Raw genomic sequence first — 15517 nt, forward strand, 5'->3', positions numbered from 1 at the left:
AGGAGTGACATGTGGCTTATAACGGCCCGTAGGCGAACATTGCCAACAATGCCCACGTCCAGTCATTCCTCTCCAATATGCTTTAGTGACGATAAACACAGCCATTGGCGTTGGAGACTTTGCAGAAAACGAAGAGACCATAATGTGGCCATAGTCAGAGATGTTCGTGGTTGTGCAGAAGGTATGTTTTCCGACAGGAGTTTTTCTCCTGCGCGCATCACTTTATTCTAACCTGGCGCCATCGGCCTTTCGAGTTTGCTATAATTTCCAAGAAGAAAAATATCGGACATTCGAGAATCCGGGGGAAAAGGCGCCGCAGAACTAATCCTGTCTCGGTGGTTAAATCTAGTTTGCCAGTAATTATCATCCAATAGTGGCTATTCCTCCAACATTAAGAGGGATTCCGCAGGGGACCTCATGTGTTTTGACGTCCCTCGTGGCTCGGCATCGAAAACCATATTTTGATATGTGCAACTTGCGCCCTATGGTTGGGGTCATGGTTCGTGGGTTGAATCGTGTCTTAGACACCTTGGCCTCGTGCGCTACGAGACAATTCATCGTCATTCGGGATAGGTAAAATGACCGCGTACTTCTTGTCCCACCTTAGCAAAACGTAGCCCGACTGCGACGAAGGTCTGCTGTTGCTGGTTCCTCTGTGATTGGACTGTGAGGAACAAGCTTTTCCCCGAAAGGAAGAGACAAGACTTGCTTTGGATATCGTGGCATTCGTGTCAAACCCCGCTTGACGTTAAATTTCACTTTCTCACCTTGCCCCAATGGAGGGGTTCGCCAGATCGGCGGAGTGAATGAGACATGAGGGGCCCCAGTTCGGTGCCAAATAGGCTTCTCGGAGTACGCCCGAACGATGCAAGGAGCCAAGCTCAGACGACGAGCAGGCTTTGCGGCCTCGAAGAGGAGCCTCTTCACATCTTCAGAGTTCACATCGTGGAAGTGTTGTCAGACATGAGGATCAGTCGCCGGTCCGAGACCTCATGTCAATCTCGCATAATGCTACCTTCGATAGCCAACAAACCATGAGACGCGTCTTGACTGAGCAATCTGAATCCTGCTGGATGGCGCCGTCTTCCTGGTTCTAGGTATATACATGGGAGGGCTGTGCCATGAAATAACCTGGGGGATATCACTTGTATTGCTCAATCCCTAGATATAATCAAGCAGTCATGATTTACCGACCCCTATACTTTACCCCTTATTGCTCTCATAATGTTTCCACACGTGACGGCTCTTGTCTTCATCTTATTGGCCTTCCTTGTTGCGCGCGATAATGCTCTGCTGAACGGCCTACTGCCCGATCTGGACGATCTACTACCGACCCTGGATCTGAGTCTTCTCCAGCCTGCCGCCGCGGACGAAGCCCCTATCTCGCCCAGCCAGGACCCCTTTTACGCGACCCCGACCAACATAAGCAGCTACCGCGAGGGCGAAATCGTTCGAGACCGGCTCCTCCCCAACGAGATCAAGTCCGGGCCCACGACCACTTACACGGCCGGCCGGGTGTACCAGTACATGTACCGCAGCCGAGACTCAACCGACAACCCCGCCGCCAACGTCGCGACGCTCATCGTGCCCCCCGGCCCCGCCAACAACAGGACCCTGCTCTCGTTCGCCAGCGCCTACGACTCGCCGAACCCAGACTGCGTGCCCAGCTACGCGATCCGCCCGGGCAGCCCTGCCCCCTTCGGCGCCCTAAGCGTCGATGCCATGCAGGTGAGTTGTCGAAATCAGATCCCCATATCTCCCCCTTTGTTTCCGCAGCTCAACACCGAGCGCTCGAGCATCTGCTAACCCGCGCGTTCTCATCACCCCCATCCCGCAGCTCTCGGTCGCCCTCGACCGCGGCTGGTACGTCGTCACGTCCGACTACATGGGCATCAACGGCGCCTTCCCAGCGGGCCGGCAGATGGGCTTCGCCATTCTCGACTCCGTCCGCGGCGCCCTGAGCTCTCGGGCCCGGTCCACAACGGGTCTTGCCGCCGACGCCCGCTGGGCGCAGTACGGCTACTCGATCGGCTCGTTCGGGTCGGGCCTCGCCGCCGAGATGGCGCGCTCGTACGCGCCCCCGCTCAGCCGCGGCGCGCTCGTCGGCAGCGCGCTCGGCGGCACCGTGCCCAACGGCACGAGCCTGTTCCTGCAGAACGCGGGCGGCGCGGGCGGCGGGCTGCTGTTCAGCGCGTTTCTGGGCCTGTCCAAAGCGTACGCCAACTTCAGCGCGCTGTTCGCCGCCGAGGCGGGCCCCGCGCGCCGGCCGACGTTCGTGTACGTCGGCGACAACGACGTCGAGGTCAACAACCGGCGCGGCGTCGGGCGGGACGTGTTCGACTACCTGCAGAGCGGCCGCGCGGTGCTGTTCGACGAGACGTTCCGCACCGTGACGTCGGGCGCGTCGCAGCAGGGCGTGCACGGCGCGCCCGACACGCCGCTGTACGTCTTCAAGGGCGCGCGCGACGAGATCTCGGCGCGGGCCGACACGGAGCTGCTCGTCGACGTGTATTGCGGCGCCAACGCAAACACGAGCGTCTTGTACGAGGTCAACACCTTGGCGGGCCACGCCGACGAGCAGCTGCTGGGCGCGCCGGCCGCGTACGACTGGATCGCGGGGCAGTTCGCTTCGGGGGCGGCGGCGCGGGGACGGCGGGCTGTGCGCGGCGCGAGGTGTCGCTGTTCTCCATGTCAGCGGCGGAGATCCTTTCGTTCTACGGATTGGCGGCGGCAGCCGACATGGCGGACAGGCTTGGGATTCCTTTTGCGCTGGCTAGGAGGGGGTGGGTGCGGATTAGTAAAGCGAAATTGAAGCTTTCCACTTCATTACGCGATCATCGGTTGGCGTGGACGGGATAGGCTGGTGCCAATACAGTAGACGTTTGAAGAGGATATCGTCTTGGTCCCGTATCTGCTCTTACTGCTGTTTTATCAATGGCCACATATCTGCAAGTGGAATATGCATTACCTGGAGCTAAAGACATTGAGCTTCATGCTGCGTATAGCTAAGCGTAGACAGTAACTATTAAACCTCATATTATTGTCCCTCTCCAACGAGTATGGAATTTGAATGGCAATATCCCCAGAACCCATGATAAAGTGCGAGAACTGGCTGCCACGGAGGCCCATAGTCTAGACGCTGAGGTATTGGTTGCTGAAATTCGGCAATAAAACGCCACGGCGAAGCTCACATCGACCCCCTCGCAATGAAGTACTCCATGTGTAAGAAGCAATCGACTACACATCAACGATGATACCGGCATCAGCCAGAAGAACCTGGATTGAAATTGAAAATATTCAATTGATACCTAAACAATGCTCTGAAACAATTCCATCTTAGGGCTGTGATGCAAGCCCTGTTCCCGCAAAGGGGCAATTGATCAAAATGCGCCATCCCCGATGTGCTGCGGCGGTAATCCTACACTATCACTCGTGCCCGCCTCCCCCGCAAGTATGTGACATAAGGGGGAAGAGCCCTTTGTTCAAACTATCCATACAAGAAAAAAAAAGACTCTATCCCGCGCAACCTTTTCTCTCTCTTTCCTCTGACGTGCTTTGCTCCGCTTACAGCTTCATCCCCGACATCTTGGCCACGCGCAGACTCTGGCGCATGCTGAGGTCGAGCATGATCTCCTCGCTGCCGCCGGGGATGGCGTAAGCGCGGACGTCGCGGTAGAGGCGCTCGACCTTGGCGCCCTGGCCGCCGCGCGAGTAGGACAGGCCTCCGAAGATCTGGGCGGCCTCGCGGGCGCAGAACTCGAAGCACAGCGTCGACTGCGCCTTGAGCCCCGCGATGGGCCCGCCCAGCCGCAGCATGGCCTCCGTCTCGCCCATGCGCTGGCACTGGAAGATGAGGTTCTCGAGCCAGTTGTACGAGGCCTCGATCTGCCGCGCCATGTGCGCCAGCTTCATGCGGATGACGGGGTGCTCGATCAGCTTCTTGCCGAACGTGCGGCGCTTGTTGCCGTACTTGACCGACTCCTCGTAGCACACGCGCGAGAAGCGCAGGCACTGGATGATGATGCCCATGCGCTCGTGGTTGAAGTTGGTCATGATGACCTTGAAGCCCTGGTTCTCCTTGCCGAGGACGTTCTCCACCGGCACCTTCACGTCCTCGAACGTGATGTACGTCGTGCCGCTGCTCCAGACGCCCTGGCAGTCCATGCGCCGCGTGCTGACGCCGCCGAAGGACCGCTCGATCAGCAGCAAGGTCACGCCGTTCATGCCCTTGTCGCTGGTGCGCACGGCCGTGGTGAAGTAGTCGCACCAGATGCCGTTGGTGATCCACTTCTTCTCGCCGTTGACGATGTAGTGCTTGCCGTCCTCGCTCAGCTTGGCCTCGCACGTGAGGTTGGCCACGTCGGACCCGGCGTCGGGCTCCGTGATGGCCAGGCAGATGCGCTGCTCGCCGCTGAGGATGCCGGGCATGATGCGGTCCTTCAGCGCCTTCTTGCCGAACTTGATCAGCGGCGGGCCGCCGATGCCGTAGCCGCCGATCATGTTCCACACGAAGCCGCCCGACCCCACGCGCGACAGCTCGTCCGTCACGATCATCTCGTGGAACAGGTCCCACTGCTCCGGCGGCACCGACTTGACCGTGTTCTTGGTGTACTCGACGGGGTAGTGCACGCCCAGCAGGCCGGCGAGGTAGCCGCGGCGGCCGGCCTCGAGGAAGATCTCGCGCGGCACCTCCTTCTTCTCATCCCATTCGGTGACGTAGGGCTCGATGTCGCTCTCGACCCATTCGCGGATCTCGGCTCGGAGGGCGGCGTGGGACTCGTTGAAGTAGGGGGAGTGGTACTATATTCCAAGAAATAGTCGTCAGCCTCATTGTTGCACGTGGCAGTCTTGTCCCTCCCAAAGAAAAGAAAAACTTACGCCTTGGTACCAGCTGGGATCGGCGAAGGGGATCAGGTCACCGTAAGGCTCGAGGGCCTCGGCCTCGTCGTCGACGGCCTTCTTGGCCTCCTTGGTGGGTGTGGGCGCGGCGGCGGCGGGCTCGGGCTTGGCGGCCTCGACCTTGGGCTTCTTGGAGTCGAGGGAGCCGACCTGGAGGGACTTCTGGTACTTCTTGAGGATGCCGGCGTTGTGGTACTTCCAGAACTGCTTGGAGGCGTCCTTGCCGGCGACGCGCGTGAGGATCTTCTTGCCGCCTGTAGGTCGCCCGGGGCGCGCGGGTTAGCATGCAATGCGATTGCGACACGCGACCAGCCGAGCGATCATCAGCTGTGCTGCAGTAGCACAGAAGTACGTACCTGGGTGTTCGTCCTGGAACTTGGTCAAATCGTACACATCTTCGTCGACGATGATCCACAGGTCGTCGGCCTTGTTGTGCGAGGCGACGTCGCTCGCCTTGAAGGTTTGAGACATGGCGGGAAGTACGGGACGTCGAATAAGAAAAGAAGGGCGATGGTGATGGAAGATTAGGTGTGGTTAGGGAGGAGAGGGGGTGGAAGGGAGAGAAGAATGGAATGTGTATGGTGTATTTGCTATTTCAAAAGACGAGCGTCAGGGTGGGCAAGGTGTAATTGTCATGTCATGTCATGGGCAGTGGGCGCTGTGCCCTCCGTCCTCTTTTAATAAACGGGCTGACGAGGTGAATGCGAAACCAAACTAGCCGGGCCACTGTTCGGCAAACCCAAGTCAGCATCAGCACGCGCCCTCCCCGAAACCAGGCCAGCCCACTATCACATGCATTTGACAAGACCGAAAACAGTCGACAGCAATTCCAGAGCACTATGAGTAAGAAGCATTCTTTCCCCACAAGCCATGCCCTATTGGAGCAGCAAAGCTACCGCAAATCTCCGGGGTAGAGATCCGTCGTCCGTGGGGAAGCGTCTTTCAGTTCGGGGGGTCATCTGGCCGCAATGTGTGCCGCAGTTAGCGTCTTGGTGCTGCGCTGTGAAGGGCGATTCAGCTTGCATGTGATGGCCGCGCAGAACGACAGACGGAGCTGATGTCATTCGGAACAAGCCAAAAAGCACACTGCTTATGCGAAGTGATGGATTACGAGGTGCTTGATTGGTCCCAAGAGCTGCGGTGGATCGCGGCACCTGGACCGAGGTCCATCAGTGCTTGCGTTAGGGGATCCCAGCTGCCGCCCATTGGTGTGTCCGTCCTACACAAATGCAATCCAGCACGAAATGGCTCTTCATGTTGGATCTGGGATAAAATGCAACTGGCAAGCAAGTCTGAAAATGAATCCACCAGTAATAAAAAAACAGTATCGAGATTCTAATCATACATGTAGTGCCTATCATCCTGGAATCGCTATGCATCCTCCCATTTTTGTTAGCCGTCTTGAGTTGGGGGCGCTTCGGTTCGATCCGCTCATTTTTGGGGGAGTTCCGCCACTAAAACCCTCGCTGCTTGTTTCGCTTCCAGGGGTTCAACCAGCTGACCCAATCTCAAATCTGGGGTATCCGACCGGCCCAAGGAAAACAAAAAGCCAAACTCCGGTGTCCAAAATTGCTAGCCCCCTATTTGCAAACCACTGCCGTAATGAATCACCACCTATATCGAATGAATGGGTTCGATGCTTTTTGTTGGGAATTTTGCCTGGGGGGGAATCGTTGGAACAGCAACATGGTCGTGCGTACGATGTATGGTCTTAGGTGATGCCATTCCATGGACCATCGTGGACTCCACCAATTGCCTGCTGTTTCGGACCGACACCACCCAGACCTGATAATCGTAAAAAGGAGTTTTCGTATCGTAGACATGCCGAGGCAACGTAAAGAATGCGCTCTCATCCCGTATCCTGAACCTGAACAGCCTCATTCAGCCGTCCCCCATCAACTCCCCGAGCGCCGCGTTGTTGTTGTTGTTGTCGTCCGCCTCCTCCTCGCGGTACAGCTCGTCCATGGCCGCGTCGAAGTCGCGGCGGAACGCGTCGGCCTGCTCGACGAGGGCGAGCTCGCGCAGGTACTGCTCGACGCAGCTGAGGGCGCGCAGCTCGAGGCTCTGCTCGAGGGGCGCGCCGTCGCGGCCGCCGGCGGCGCTGCGCCGCTTGGTCACGCACATGGCCATGACGAGCGGCGCCAGGCGCAGGAGCTCGTCGTGGTCGAGCTGCTCGCGCGCGTGGCCCAGCATGGACAGGAAGACGTAGGCGCGGAAGTGGGGGTGGCGGCGCAGCTGGGGCGAGTCGAGGATGCGGCGCGCGTGGCGGCCGAACTTCTGCGTCTCGCGCATCTCCTCGTAGATGTTGAGCAGCTGCAGGTTCGCCTTCAGCACCTGGTCGCCCCCGACCTGCGCCTGCGGCATGGCCTCGAGCCGCGCCAGCAGCCGCAGGTAGTACGCCTCGGCCACGGCGACGGGGACGAGGCCCTTGAGCGCCTGGTTGAGCACGGGCGCGCCGCGCACGTAGACGATGGCGCCCGTGAAGGGCGAGGCCGGGTCGAAGTGGGACTCGAGCTCGTCGAAGTAGAAGTCGAAGAAGGCCGACAGGTTGCGCTGGAAGTCGGCGATGCTCATGCGCGACATGCGGTTCAGGATCAGGTAGAGCGGGTAGTAGGCCGAGGCGGCGCCCTTGAGGCGCAGCAGCTCGACCATGTGCTTGATGAACATGACGACCAGGTCCGGCAGGTTGGCCGAGTTGTAGACGGCCGCCGACAGCAGCAGCACGATCAGCCGCGGGTCCGGCGCCGGCGCCTCCATCAGGCCCGACAGCCGCTCGAAGCAGCCCGAGATGACCCGGAAGGCCTCCTTGGTCTTGCCCTGCTGCACGATCATGTCCCCGCCCAGGTTGAACTGGCTATACCCTGGTGTGAGAAGACGCTTCGCATTAGCTCACTTGCATGCGCAGCAGCAGCATCCCGATCCACAGTCCCAATACCCCAAGACGGGGAACGTACTTACAGCCAATGATGCCGGTCCACTTCTCCTCGTAGAGCGTCACGTCCTGGTCCTTCCTCCACAGGCCGACCGAGAACAGGCCGCGGACGTACTTGCGCGCCAGGAACAGCGACTCTTCGGGCGCCTTGACGAGCTCGGGCGTCGCGATGGGGAACAGGCCCGCGCTCCACCCGGGCGAGGGCGGGCGGTTCAGCTGCTTGCCAGGAGGAGCAGCCGATGACGGCGGGAGTGTCGATCCCGACGAGTCGTGGGCGTCGTGGGCTTCCCGCCATTTGCTAGGGTCCGTCTTGGCGTCCGACCTAGTCTTGTATTTCCTCAAGCCCCTTTTGGTGGTAGGCAGGTAGGTCAGTCAATTGAACTGGGGGCAAGTTGATTGGCGGCGAATGCAGTCATGCATTGTCCCCGTCGATAAAGCGATACCAATGAATAAAACATACCATATCCTGAAGCGCATCTTGTACATCCTCTCCCTAAAGCGTGGCGACATCTGTCAGAATCCCCATCTTGCGTATCGATACCCCCTCCCCGGGCAGACGGCTTACGTCGCGACGAAGTTGTGCTGCTCGCGCATGATGCGACAGACGTCGGGCAGGCCCAGGCGGCGCTTGATGTACAGGTCGACGATGGTGTCGCGGTGGCGCTCCCACTCGTCGGAGCCGGCGTAGGCGACGCGCGGCGGCCGGCGCACCACGGCGAACTCGAGGGGAGCCGCCGGCGGGGGCTGGCGACGGTGCCCATGTCCCCCGGGGTGGTGGCCGGGGTGAGCTGCTGGTGCTCGGCGTAGACGCTCATGGTTTCGCGTGGTGGGTGCGTGCCCCCCAGTAGCAAGCAAGACGGCGCGGACGACGCAGAGGCCGGCAGATTGCAGAGAAACTAATAAAAAAGGGTACGATCGATACGGTAACGAGGTTAGTCCGCGGGGGGAACTACCATCAATCAGGTATAGGAAGTGGTTAGGTTGGCAGGGCCAGGTATGCAATGTCAGTCAGATCATCATGGATTCTTTTTTTTCTCCCATTCAGCTGCAGGCTGGCACGAAGGTCCTTCTCCCCTCTGCCTCCTCCCTCCTCCTCCTCCTCTCTCCACTCCAGTTCAGCTCTGACTGTACCGTGTCTCTTGGCGAAGCACGCTGACGTGCTGCCTGCGCCCCACGGTGCCGGGCGGGCTCCTGTGTGATGGTAGCACCAAGATTGCTGATTGGGTTGTCCTCCCGCTGTGTTCCCGCCCGCGCCTCAAGATTACTGTTGCAGACGAATGCCCCGGGGCTCTGGATGGCCATCCGTTTAGCGGCCTTTAGCGCTGTAGGACGACGGGGTGGGTGCCGGTAGCATGATGATCAACAACTTCATCAAATCTACTACACAACTTCTCGACTCCAATGCTTCCAAAACTGCAATGTTCGTGTCTATATTATCTATACCCTGAGACGATAGACAAGGTGCATCGGTTTGACCTGCATGCAGTGAGTGCATCGCGTCATGCACATTGTATCTGCAAGAACAAGTACCCACCGTCATGGCCCAGAACGGAGGTGTTCCCCGGCGTTGGGGGTTGGACGTCCCGAAATCCAATTGCCGACAGGGCTTTCTGTGAATCCACAAGAATCTCACCTCTTGCCGAGACCGGCTTGTCAAAGTTGCATCACTGCGGCCGCTGTGTTTTCCCCGAGGCTCCCGAGGCTCGGATGTTTTTGCGCGTTCCAATTACAGTAAGACAAGAAGAGCAGGCTGACCCGCGCCTCATGTTGTCATCCTGACTAAGTCATTTGCAGACCACCGCGCTGCGAACTTCCGAGGCTGGTAAGTGTAGCGAATGCGCATCGCTCTGTAATTATATTGATCAGGCAGACAAGGACAAAGCTGATCCTACGAAGCTGGAAATTGGGCATCACCCGGCTACGGAGCCGGTTTCGTTACTTTGCAGGGGTCCTTGGCATGTATCTCACTAAACTACTCACCCAATTCTAATGCCCAATATTTAATATCGTATCCCAGCTGTCATTACATTTACAGCTTGCTGGGGGGGCCTGGTTCTAGACCCAGGGGACTGCCAAGGCATAGACTGATGGTGAACTCTCTCATTGGGGACACGACAGGATCGTTTCGTTTGAGTTTACTAGGGTTTGGTCTATCTGGCGGCCTAATGCATGCACTCAAATGCAAACGCCATGCAGACCATCGCGACGTCTGGGAAATACGGCGGGCTGGCGGGTGACAAGGAGAAATCTTAGGTTTTTCACCGTTGTAACCTCGCCATCGCCCGAAGTAACTGGGGTGTCGGTTGATCCGAACACGAGACACGTTTCTGGAAAGAAAAAAAGCTTCTCTCTCACTCGATGACTCGGGCTTATTTCAGTTGGCGTATTCGAAACCTCGCTTTGGGCCTTCGTTTCCCTCCCCTCCCCTCCTCCGATATCGATCAACCCAAAGCTATTACTCAACATGAACTTCTGGACCCCTTCCTTATTACCCGTCGACGACTCCCGGGTGGTGTGCATGACCGACGCGCGATAGGATGACCTCTTCCTACCCGCTGACCTTCTACAACTTCGTTACCTTCAATGTCATATTCGCCACCGCGTCCGTCTACATCGCGTTGAATGTGGCCGTCATCGGCCTCCGGCTCTTCTCCTCATGGAAGAGACACAACCGCCTCGCCATGGGGGACTGGTGCGGCCTCCTGGCCACCGTATGTGGTTCACAATTCGCGGACAGAGTATCATCCTATATATATATAGCTAACCCGATATTTCTCATCAGCTATTCACGCTAGGCTTGGCCATTATCATGTTGATAGGTATGTCTGTCTCCCTCGATCTACCACCGGAGCGTCAACGAGAAAGCTCACTGTTCCTAAACGCAACAGGTGCCCAGACTCGCAGCATCGGGCGACATGACCAAAACCAAGGCGACGGCGCCGAAGACGTCCAGATCTCCATGATCGACTACAAGGTAAGAAGAGCATCCATCACCTGCCGTCCCTAATCATCCACAGAACCTCGCTGACGCCCCGCGGGCCCTGGTGCCGCGACAACAGCTGCACTTTGCCTACAACATCGTCTTCACGCTCGCCGTGGGCTTCATCCGGCTCACCCTCCTCCTCCTGTTCCGCAAGCTGTTCCTCCACCACCCGCTGTACCGCACCGTCCAGGCCATGATCGCCCTGGTGCTCGTCTGGGTCGCGTGCTACCTGGTCATGGCCTTCTCGTGCGGCAAGGCCCCGGAGAACGAGTCGCGCGCGTCGCCGTACGACGTGACGGCGAGGCTTTGCCCGGGGTTCAAGCTCGGGCCGGCGGCGCAGCAGAAGATCGGCTTCTCGGTGGCCCTGACGGACTGCATTATCGACGTCGCCATGTTCCTACTGCCGCTGTATCCGGTGAGTTGCCATCCGAGACAGAGTTTCGTCTCCTGAATTTGAGACCTTGCAGAAAGCTAACTCCCGTCTTCTCAGGTCATGAAGATGAATAGTGAGCTCGATATCTACTGCCTTCTTTACTAGCTAGGGGCTGGGCCCGAACTGACATCTTCCAAGTGCGAGGCAGAAACAAGATCTGGGTTATTGTGGTGTTCCTCCTGGGCATTTTGTGAGTAACAGTCAAGAATATATCCGCCACGAAATGCTTCACGCCGATGCTGACTCCTGGCCAGTTCGATCACGGCGTCCATAATCAAGCTGGTGATCTTCACGATCATCAACGCCCCCATAGGCACGTCGTCTCATGACTTTAGGGTTTCATCAAGAATGACCAGTGCCACAGCAAGGACGCAGGCCACCGCCCCTCAGGGCATCGACGACATAAACGGTAAGCCGCCGGCCTCTCCTGTTCCAAGCCCCCTTTCGATGTCTTGGGTTCCCTGTTCTTTCGTCTAATCAGCGCCACGCAGGGGTCAGCGGAACCATCGCGTGGTGGACCCTGACGGAGTGCGCGTTCGGCAACATCACGTGCAACCTCCCCATCATCTCGGGCTACATCTTCCAGCGGCTCTTCTCGGGGCGGGTCCAGTCCCTCTCGACGCAGGTCGTCACCATCGGCCGCAAGTCGATGCGGCTGAACAACAACAAGGGGCCGCCCGCGGACCAGACGCTCGACCAGACGCTGGACCGGACGCTGCGTCCGACGAGGGTGGCTGGGGCCGAGGAGGAGGAGGAGAGGGCGGTCTCGCCGAGCACGGTCGAGCACATCGAGCTTTCGCCTCTGAAGATGTCGCGCGGGCAGGTATGATTGATGCTTGGTATCAAGGTCTGACGATCCATCTCGAGACGGCGAAAGAGAGGGTATGAGCACCAAGAATGCAGGGTACTTCCATCGCCTGCGCGCATAGCTGTCCGTCACTCTGCCACTATGGCTTCGAGGTCCCAGTCGTCAAAATGATTGCTCGATCACTGTGTCGCCGCGGCCTCGGCACGTCATCGCACGACCAAACTCCAAAGGGATCAAAGCAACACGCGACAGGTCGGCGCATTCTCGGTGGCATGTATCGTACCAGGCCCCGGAGGTGGGCTTGCTCTAATGACTTTTTAATCGCCGAGTCCTGTTCTGTGACAAACCTAACTAGCAAAAAATCACTTCCGCGGGATCCTGGGGTTATTCACCGACATAGCCAGCATCGGCCAGTCCCCTCACAGCGGGTTCTCTTTCGCGTGGATCTCGCCGTCGTCGACTTTGAACTTGCTGGGTTATCCTAAAGCGGAGCTCGCAATGCGACAGCTACTTTCCACCAACGAGAAAGAGCCTGGCAGATTTGGCATCCGCGAGATCAAGATGCGCGCGCATTCGCTGGCAGCATGGATCGCGGAGCGGCGGCCACGGCATTGGATCGCCTGATCGGGTAGGTCGTTATTGCGAAGTGCCGACTGAGGTAGCTGGCGCTGTCTTGGCTCTCTTGGCGGGGCGAGCATGGCCATTTAGCCAAGCGATTCCCATCCATCATACCCAAACACGATAAGGAATTGTTGGAGGCAGCAGGGCAGGGGAGGAGCAGAGAAACGCGCATTCCCATACCATTCTCAACCAAAGCGAAAAGGAAGAGGAGGAAAAGACGGGATACGACGGCGATGAAAAGGAATGGGAAAAGTCGACTTAGATGTAGGCCGCACGACTCGCGCGCGAAGACCTATGACAGGGTCGCGGTATTTCCACGAGTGATGCGTTCCCGCGATGGCCTGGATGGGACTGATGGGCACATGGATGTTGTCGCTTATCAGCCAGGAACCCATGCATGTCCATTTGCTCCACAATCTATAAAGCGGACCACCTCCGATATGGGTAGCACGACTCTGGGCGGCAGATATCAGTCCTTGCTTTTCCTTGCTCTATATTCATCTCGCCAGTCCAGGCACTCTTGCCGTGTATATGGTGGGAAAACCCCGGAACAATCACGACTCCACCTGCCGCTGGCAAACCGGTTGTGCAACCACTACCGGCCTGACCTCTTAATATGCCCCCTCAGCTATCATCCAGGAACAGGGCGGGTACGATAGGCACTTTACCCCAGATGGACTACGGCCAGGGTGTCAGGTGGTTATCGCCCTCGGGCTGCCGAGAGCCTTGGAAGCGCCCTTGACTACGGTTGAGGAAGGTTGCTAGGGTAGAGGGGGGTTCTATCCGAGTATGTCGCAAACAGTATTGACTTAGACTATGCTGATTGCTCCGTAGTAGCTAGGGCATCCCTTGCCAACCTTCCTCTTCCGTTCTGAATCCCGCTTTTCATTATCTCGAGATGACCAGGGATGCAAGAGGGCCACAATAGCATTATTTCTCAACGCTCTGGAGACTAGCTAGTTCTATAAAGACTCAAGATCATCGCTTCTATTCCCCTTTAGCGTGCTCATCACTCGCTATCTCCACGCGGCCACTTCCACTGCACCTGGGTCTGTCTGTCTTCTTTCGCTATCTCACTTGAGAGACCTCCAGTAGTTCAATACCCCCACAAATCTAAAGATGCAGTTCAAGTCCCTCTTCCTCGGCGCCGTCGCGGCCTCGGGCGCCCTGGCCGCGGACCGCCTCTGCGGCTTCAAGGAGCCCTCGGCCGAGGACATCGCCATCGCCCAGGCCTTCGCCGCCGAGGAGGCCGCCGCCAACGAGACCATGTCTCTCAAGGTCATGGCCACGACCAACGTCAACGTCTACTTCCACGTCATTGCCACCTCGCAGTCCGCCAGCGGAGGCTACATTCCTGTAAGTACCAAAATCCATTACCGGCCCGTGTTTCCTTTCCACCCCCTATTTAGCCAAAATCAGTATTGGAATGGAAAACGGACCAGTCGACGGAACAGCACGTGACGTTCCCGTGAATCTCGGACAGGCCTCTGGATGACTGACAATCGTGTGTAGGCCGCCACCCTGGCGAAGCAGATCGACACCATGAACTCGCGGTTCGCGCCGTACGGCTTCGCCTTCACGCAGGCGGGGGCGGACTGGACGGTGAACAGCGGGTGGGCGCGGGACGGGTCGGAGCTGGCGATGAAGAAGCAGCTGCGCAAGGGCACGTACAAGGACCTGAACATGTACCTGCTGGCCGACATGGACTACCTGGGCTACGCGTACCTGCCCAAGGGCGTCAGCAGCGGGTCCTCGGACTTCTACTACGACGGCGTCAGCATCCTGGGGTCGACCGTGCCCGGCGGCTCGTACGCGGGCTACAACCTCGGCCTCACCGCCGTCCACGAGACGGGCCACTGGCTCGGCCTCTACCACACCTTCGAGGGCGGCTGCTCCGGCCAGGGCGACTACGTCGCCGACACCCCCGCCGAGGCCAGCGCGGCCTCCGGCTGCCCCATCGGCCGCGACACGTGTCCTGGCGGCGGCGTCGACCCCATCCACAACTACATGGACTACAGCCAAGAGTAAGCAAGCCTCAACTTGTACCCTATTAGAAAGATGCCCCTCCTTCGAGGAACTAGAGTCACGTCTTACTAATCTAATGGTTTCTCTACAGCTCTTGCTACGAGGAGTTCACCCCTGGCCAGGTCACTCGCATGAACAGCTACTGGACCACGTACCGTGCTAAATAGGCTGCTGACTCGAGGCGGTGATGGGCTTTGCACATTGGAGGCAGAGATACCGATGGATGGTGGTGTTTGTGTGGGTTGAGTGAGATTCTCTGTATATATACGAATAGCCATAAAACTATTCACGTTCAATAATGAAAAGCAGGAATTCATGAGATGCCAAAGAGGGTTCCTGCATACCGGTTCCTATCTCTGATAATACACAACTACTGCTCCTCGATATGTATACGTAATCGGTCATGCTAGGTTTGCCCCAGGATTAACTTACGGTTGCCCTAGACCCTTATTGCCATTCGCACAGGGGAATGAATACCTGCCTGTGTGTGGCACCGTCATCGTTGAAGAGACTCCCGAGAAATAAATCAAGTAGTACGGCTACTTACAAATCCCAAAATCCGCCACCCTGTTGTTCGACCGTCCAAGGGTCGTTTATCTCCCTTCTTATACGGCAAGGACGAGACAGGTATAGTTGACAACTGCCCATATCCTTACACTCATCGAATATGGCAGCGTAGTCCGCGACGTCACAACCACGCCTCTCGGCCTGGCGCGCGATAGCCGCACGGCTGGGTTGGTCTTGGATGACAGAGATGCAAGTTAGGGCCGAGCTGCAGACGAAAGCGTCTAGAAGATCAAAGGAGCGGATGTGTTT

General features: G+C 57.9%; 6 protein-coding genes across 6 annotated transcripts; 4 read left to right on the forward strand and 2 right to left on the reverse strand.

The window, feature by feature from the left end:
• Positions 1–1224: 1224 nt before the first annotated feature.
• On the forward strand, positions 1225–2777 carry PG998_002767 (secretory protein; the record flags this gene model as incomplete). The annotated part of the gene is made up of 3 exons (XM_066869585.1): positions 1225–1728; positions 1838–2601; positions 2624–2777. The coding sequence occupies 3 exons, from the start codon at positions 1225–1227 to the stop codon at positions 2775–2777; spliced, it is 1422 nt and encodes a 473-aa protein (XP_066738000.1).
• Positions 2778–3564: 787 nt separating this feature from the next.
• On the reverse strand, positions 3565–5370 carry PG998_002768 (uncharacterized protein; the record flags this gene model as incomplete). Its single annotated transcript, XM_066869586.1, has 3 exons — positions 3565–4800; positions 4879–5153; positions 5256–5370. 3 exons carry the CDS (start codon positions 5368–5370, stop codon positions 3565–3567), a joined length of 1626 nt encoding a protein of 541 aa, XP_066738001.1.
• Positions 5371–6780: 1410 nt separating this feature from the next.
• Positions 6781–8646, reverse strand: PG998_002769 (uncharacterized protein; the record flags this gene model as incomplete). The annotated part of the gene is made up of 5 exons (XM_066869587.1): positions 6781–7760; positions 7858–8177; positions 8292–8324; positions 8397–8575; positions 8641–8646. The coding sequence occupies 5 exons, from the start codon at positions 8644–8646 to the stop codon at positions 6781–6783; spliced, it is 1518 nt and encodes a 505-aa protein (XP_066738002.1).
• Positions 8647–10368: 1722 nt separating this feature from the next.
• On the forward strand, positions 10369–11352 carry PG998_002770 (uncharacterized protein; the record flags this gene model as incomplete). The annotated part of the gene is made up of 4 exons (XM_066869588.1): positions 10369–10542; positions 10728–10805; positions 10891–11229; positions 11305–11352. 4 exons carry the CDS (start codon positions 10369–10371, stop codon positions 11350–11352), a joined length of 639 nt encoding a protein of 212 aa, XP_066738003.1.
• A 243-nt stretch (positions 11353–11595) lies between these two features.
• On the forward strand, positions 11596–12076 carry PG998_002771 (uncharacterized protein; the record flags this gene model as incomplete). The annotated part of the gene is made up of 2 exons (XM_066869589.1): positions 11596–11656; positions 11739–12076. 2 exons carry the CDS (start codon positions 11596–11598, stop codon positions 12074–12076), a joined length of 399 nt encoding a protein of 132 aa, XP_066738004.1.
• Positions 12077–13795: 1719 nt separating this feature from the next.
• PG998_002772 (metalloprotease) lies at positions 13796–14868 on the forward strand (the record flags this gene model as incomplete). Its single annotated transcript, XM_066869590.1, has 3 exons — positions 13796–14032; positions 14189–14700; positions 14793–14868. 3 exons carry the CDS (start codon positions 13796–13798, stop codon positions 14866–14868), a joined length of 825 nt encoding a protein of 274 aa, XP_066738005.1.
• Between the last annotated feature and the right edge of the window lie 649 nt (positions 14869–15517).

This window comes from Apiospora kogelbergensis (assembly GCF_038363985.1).
Source record: "Apiospora kogelbergensis strain CBS 113332 chromosome Unknown utg000001l_segment0_segment0, whole genome shotgun sequence".
NCBI classification, from domain to species: Eukaryota; Fungi; Ascomycota; class Sordariomycetes; order Amphisphaeriales; family Apiosporaceae; genus Apiospora; species Apiospora kogelbergensis.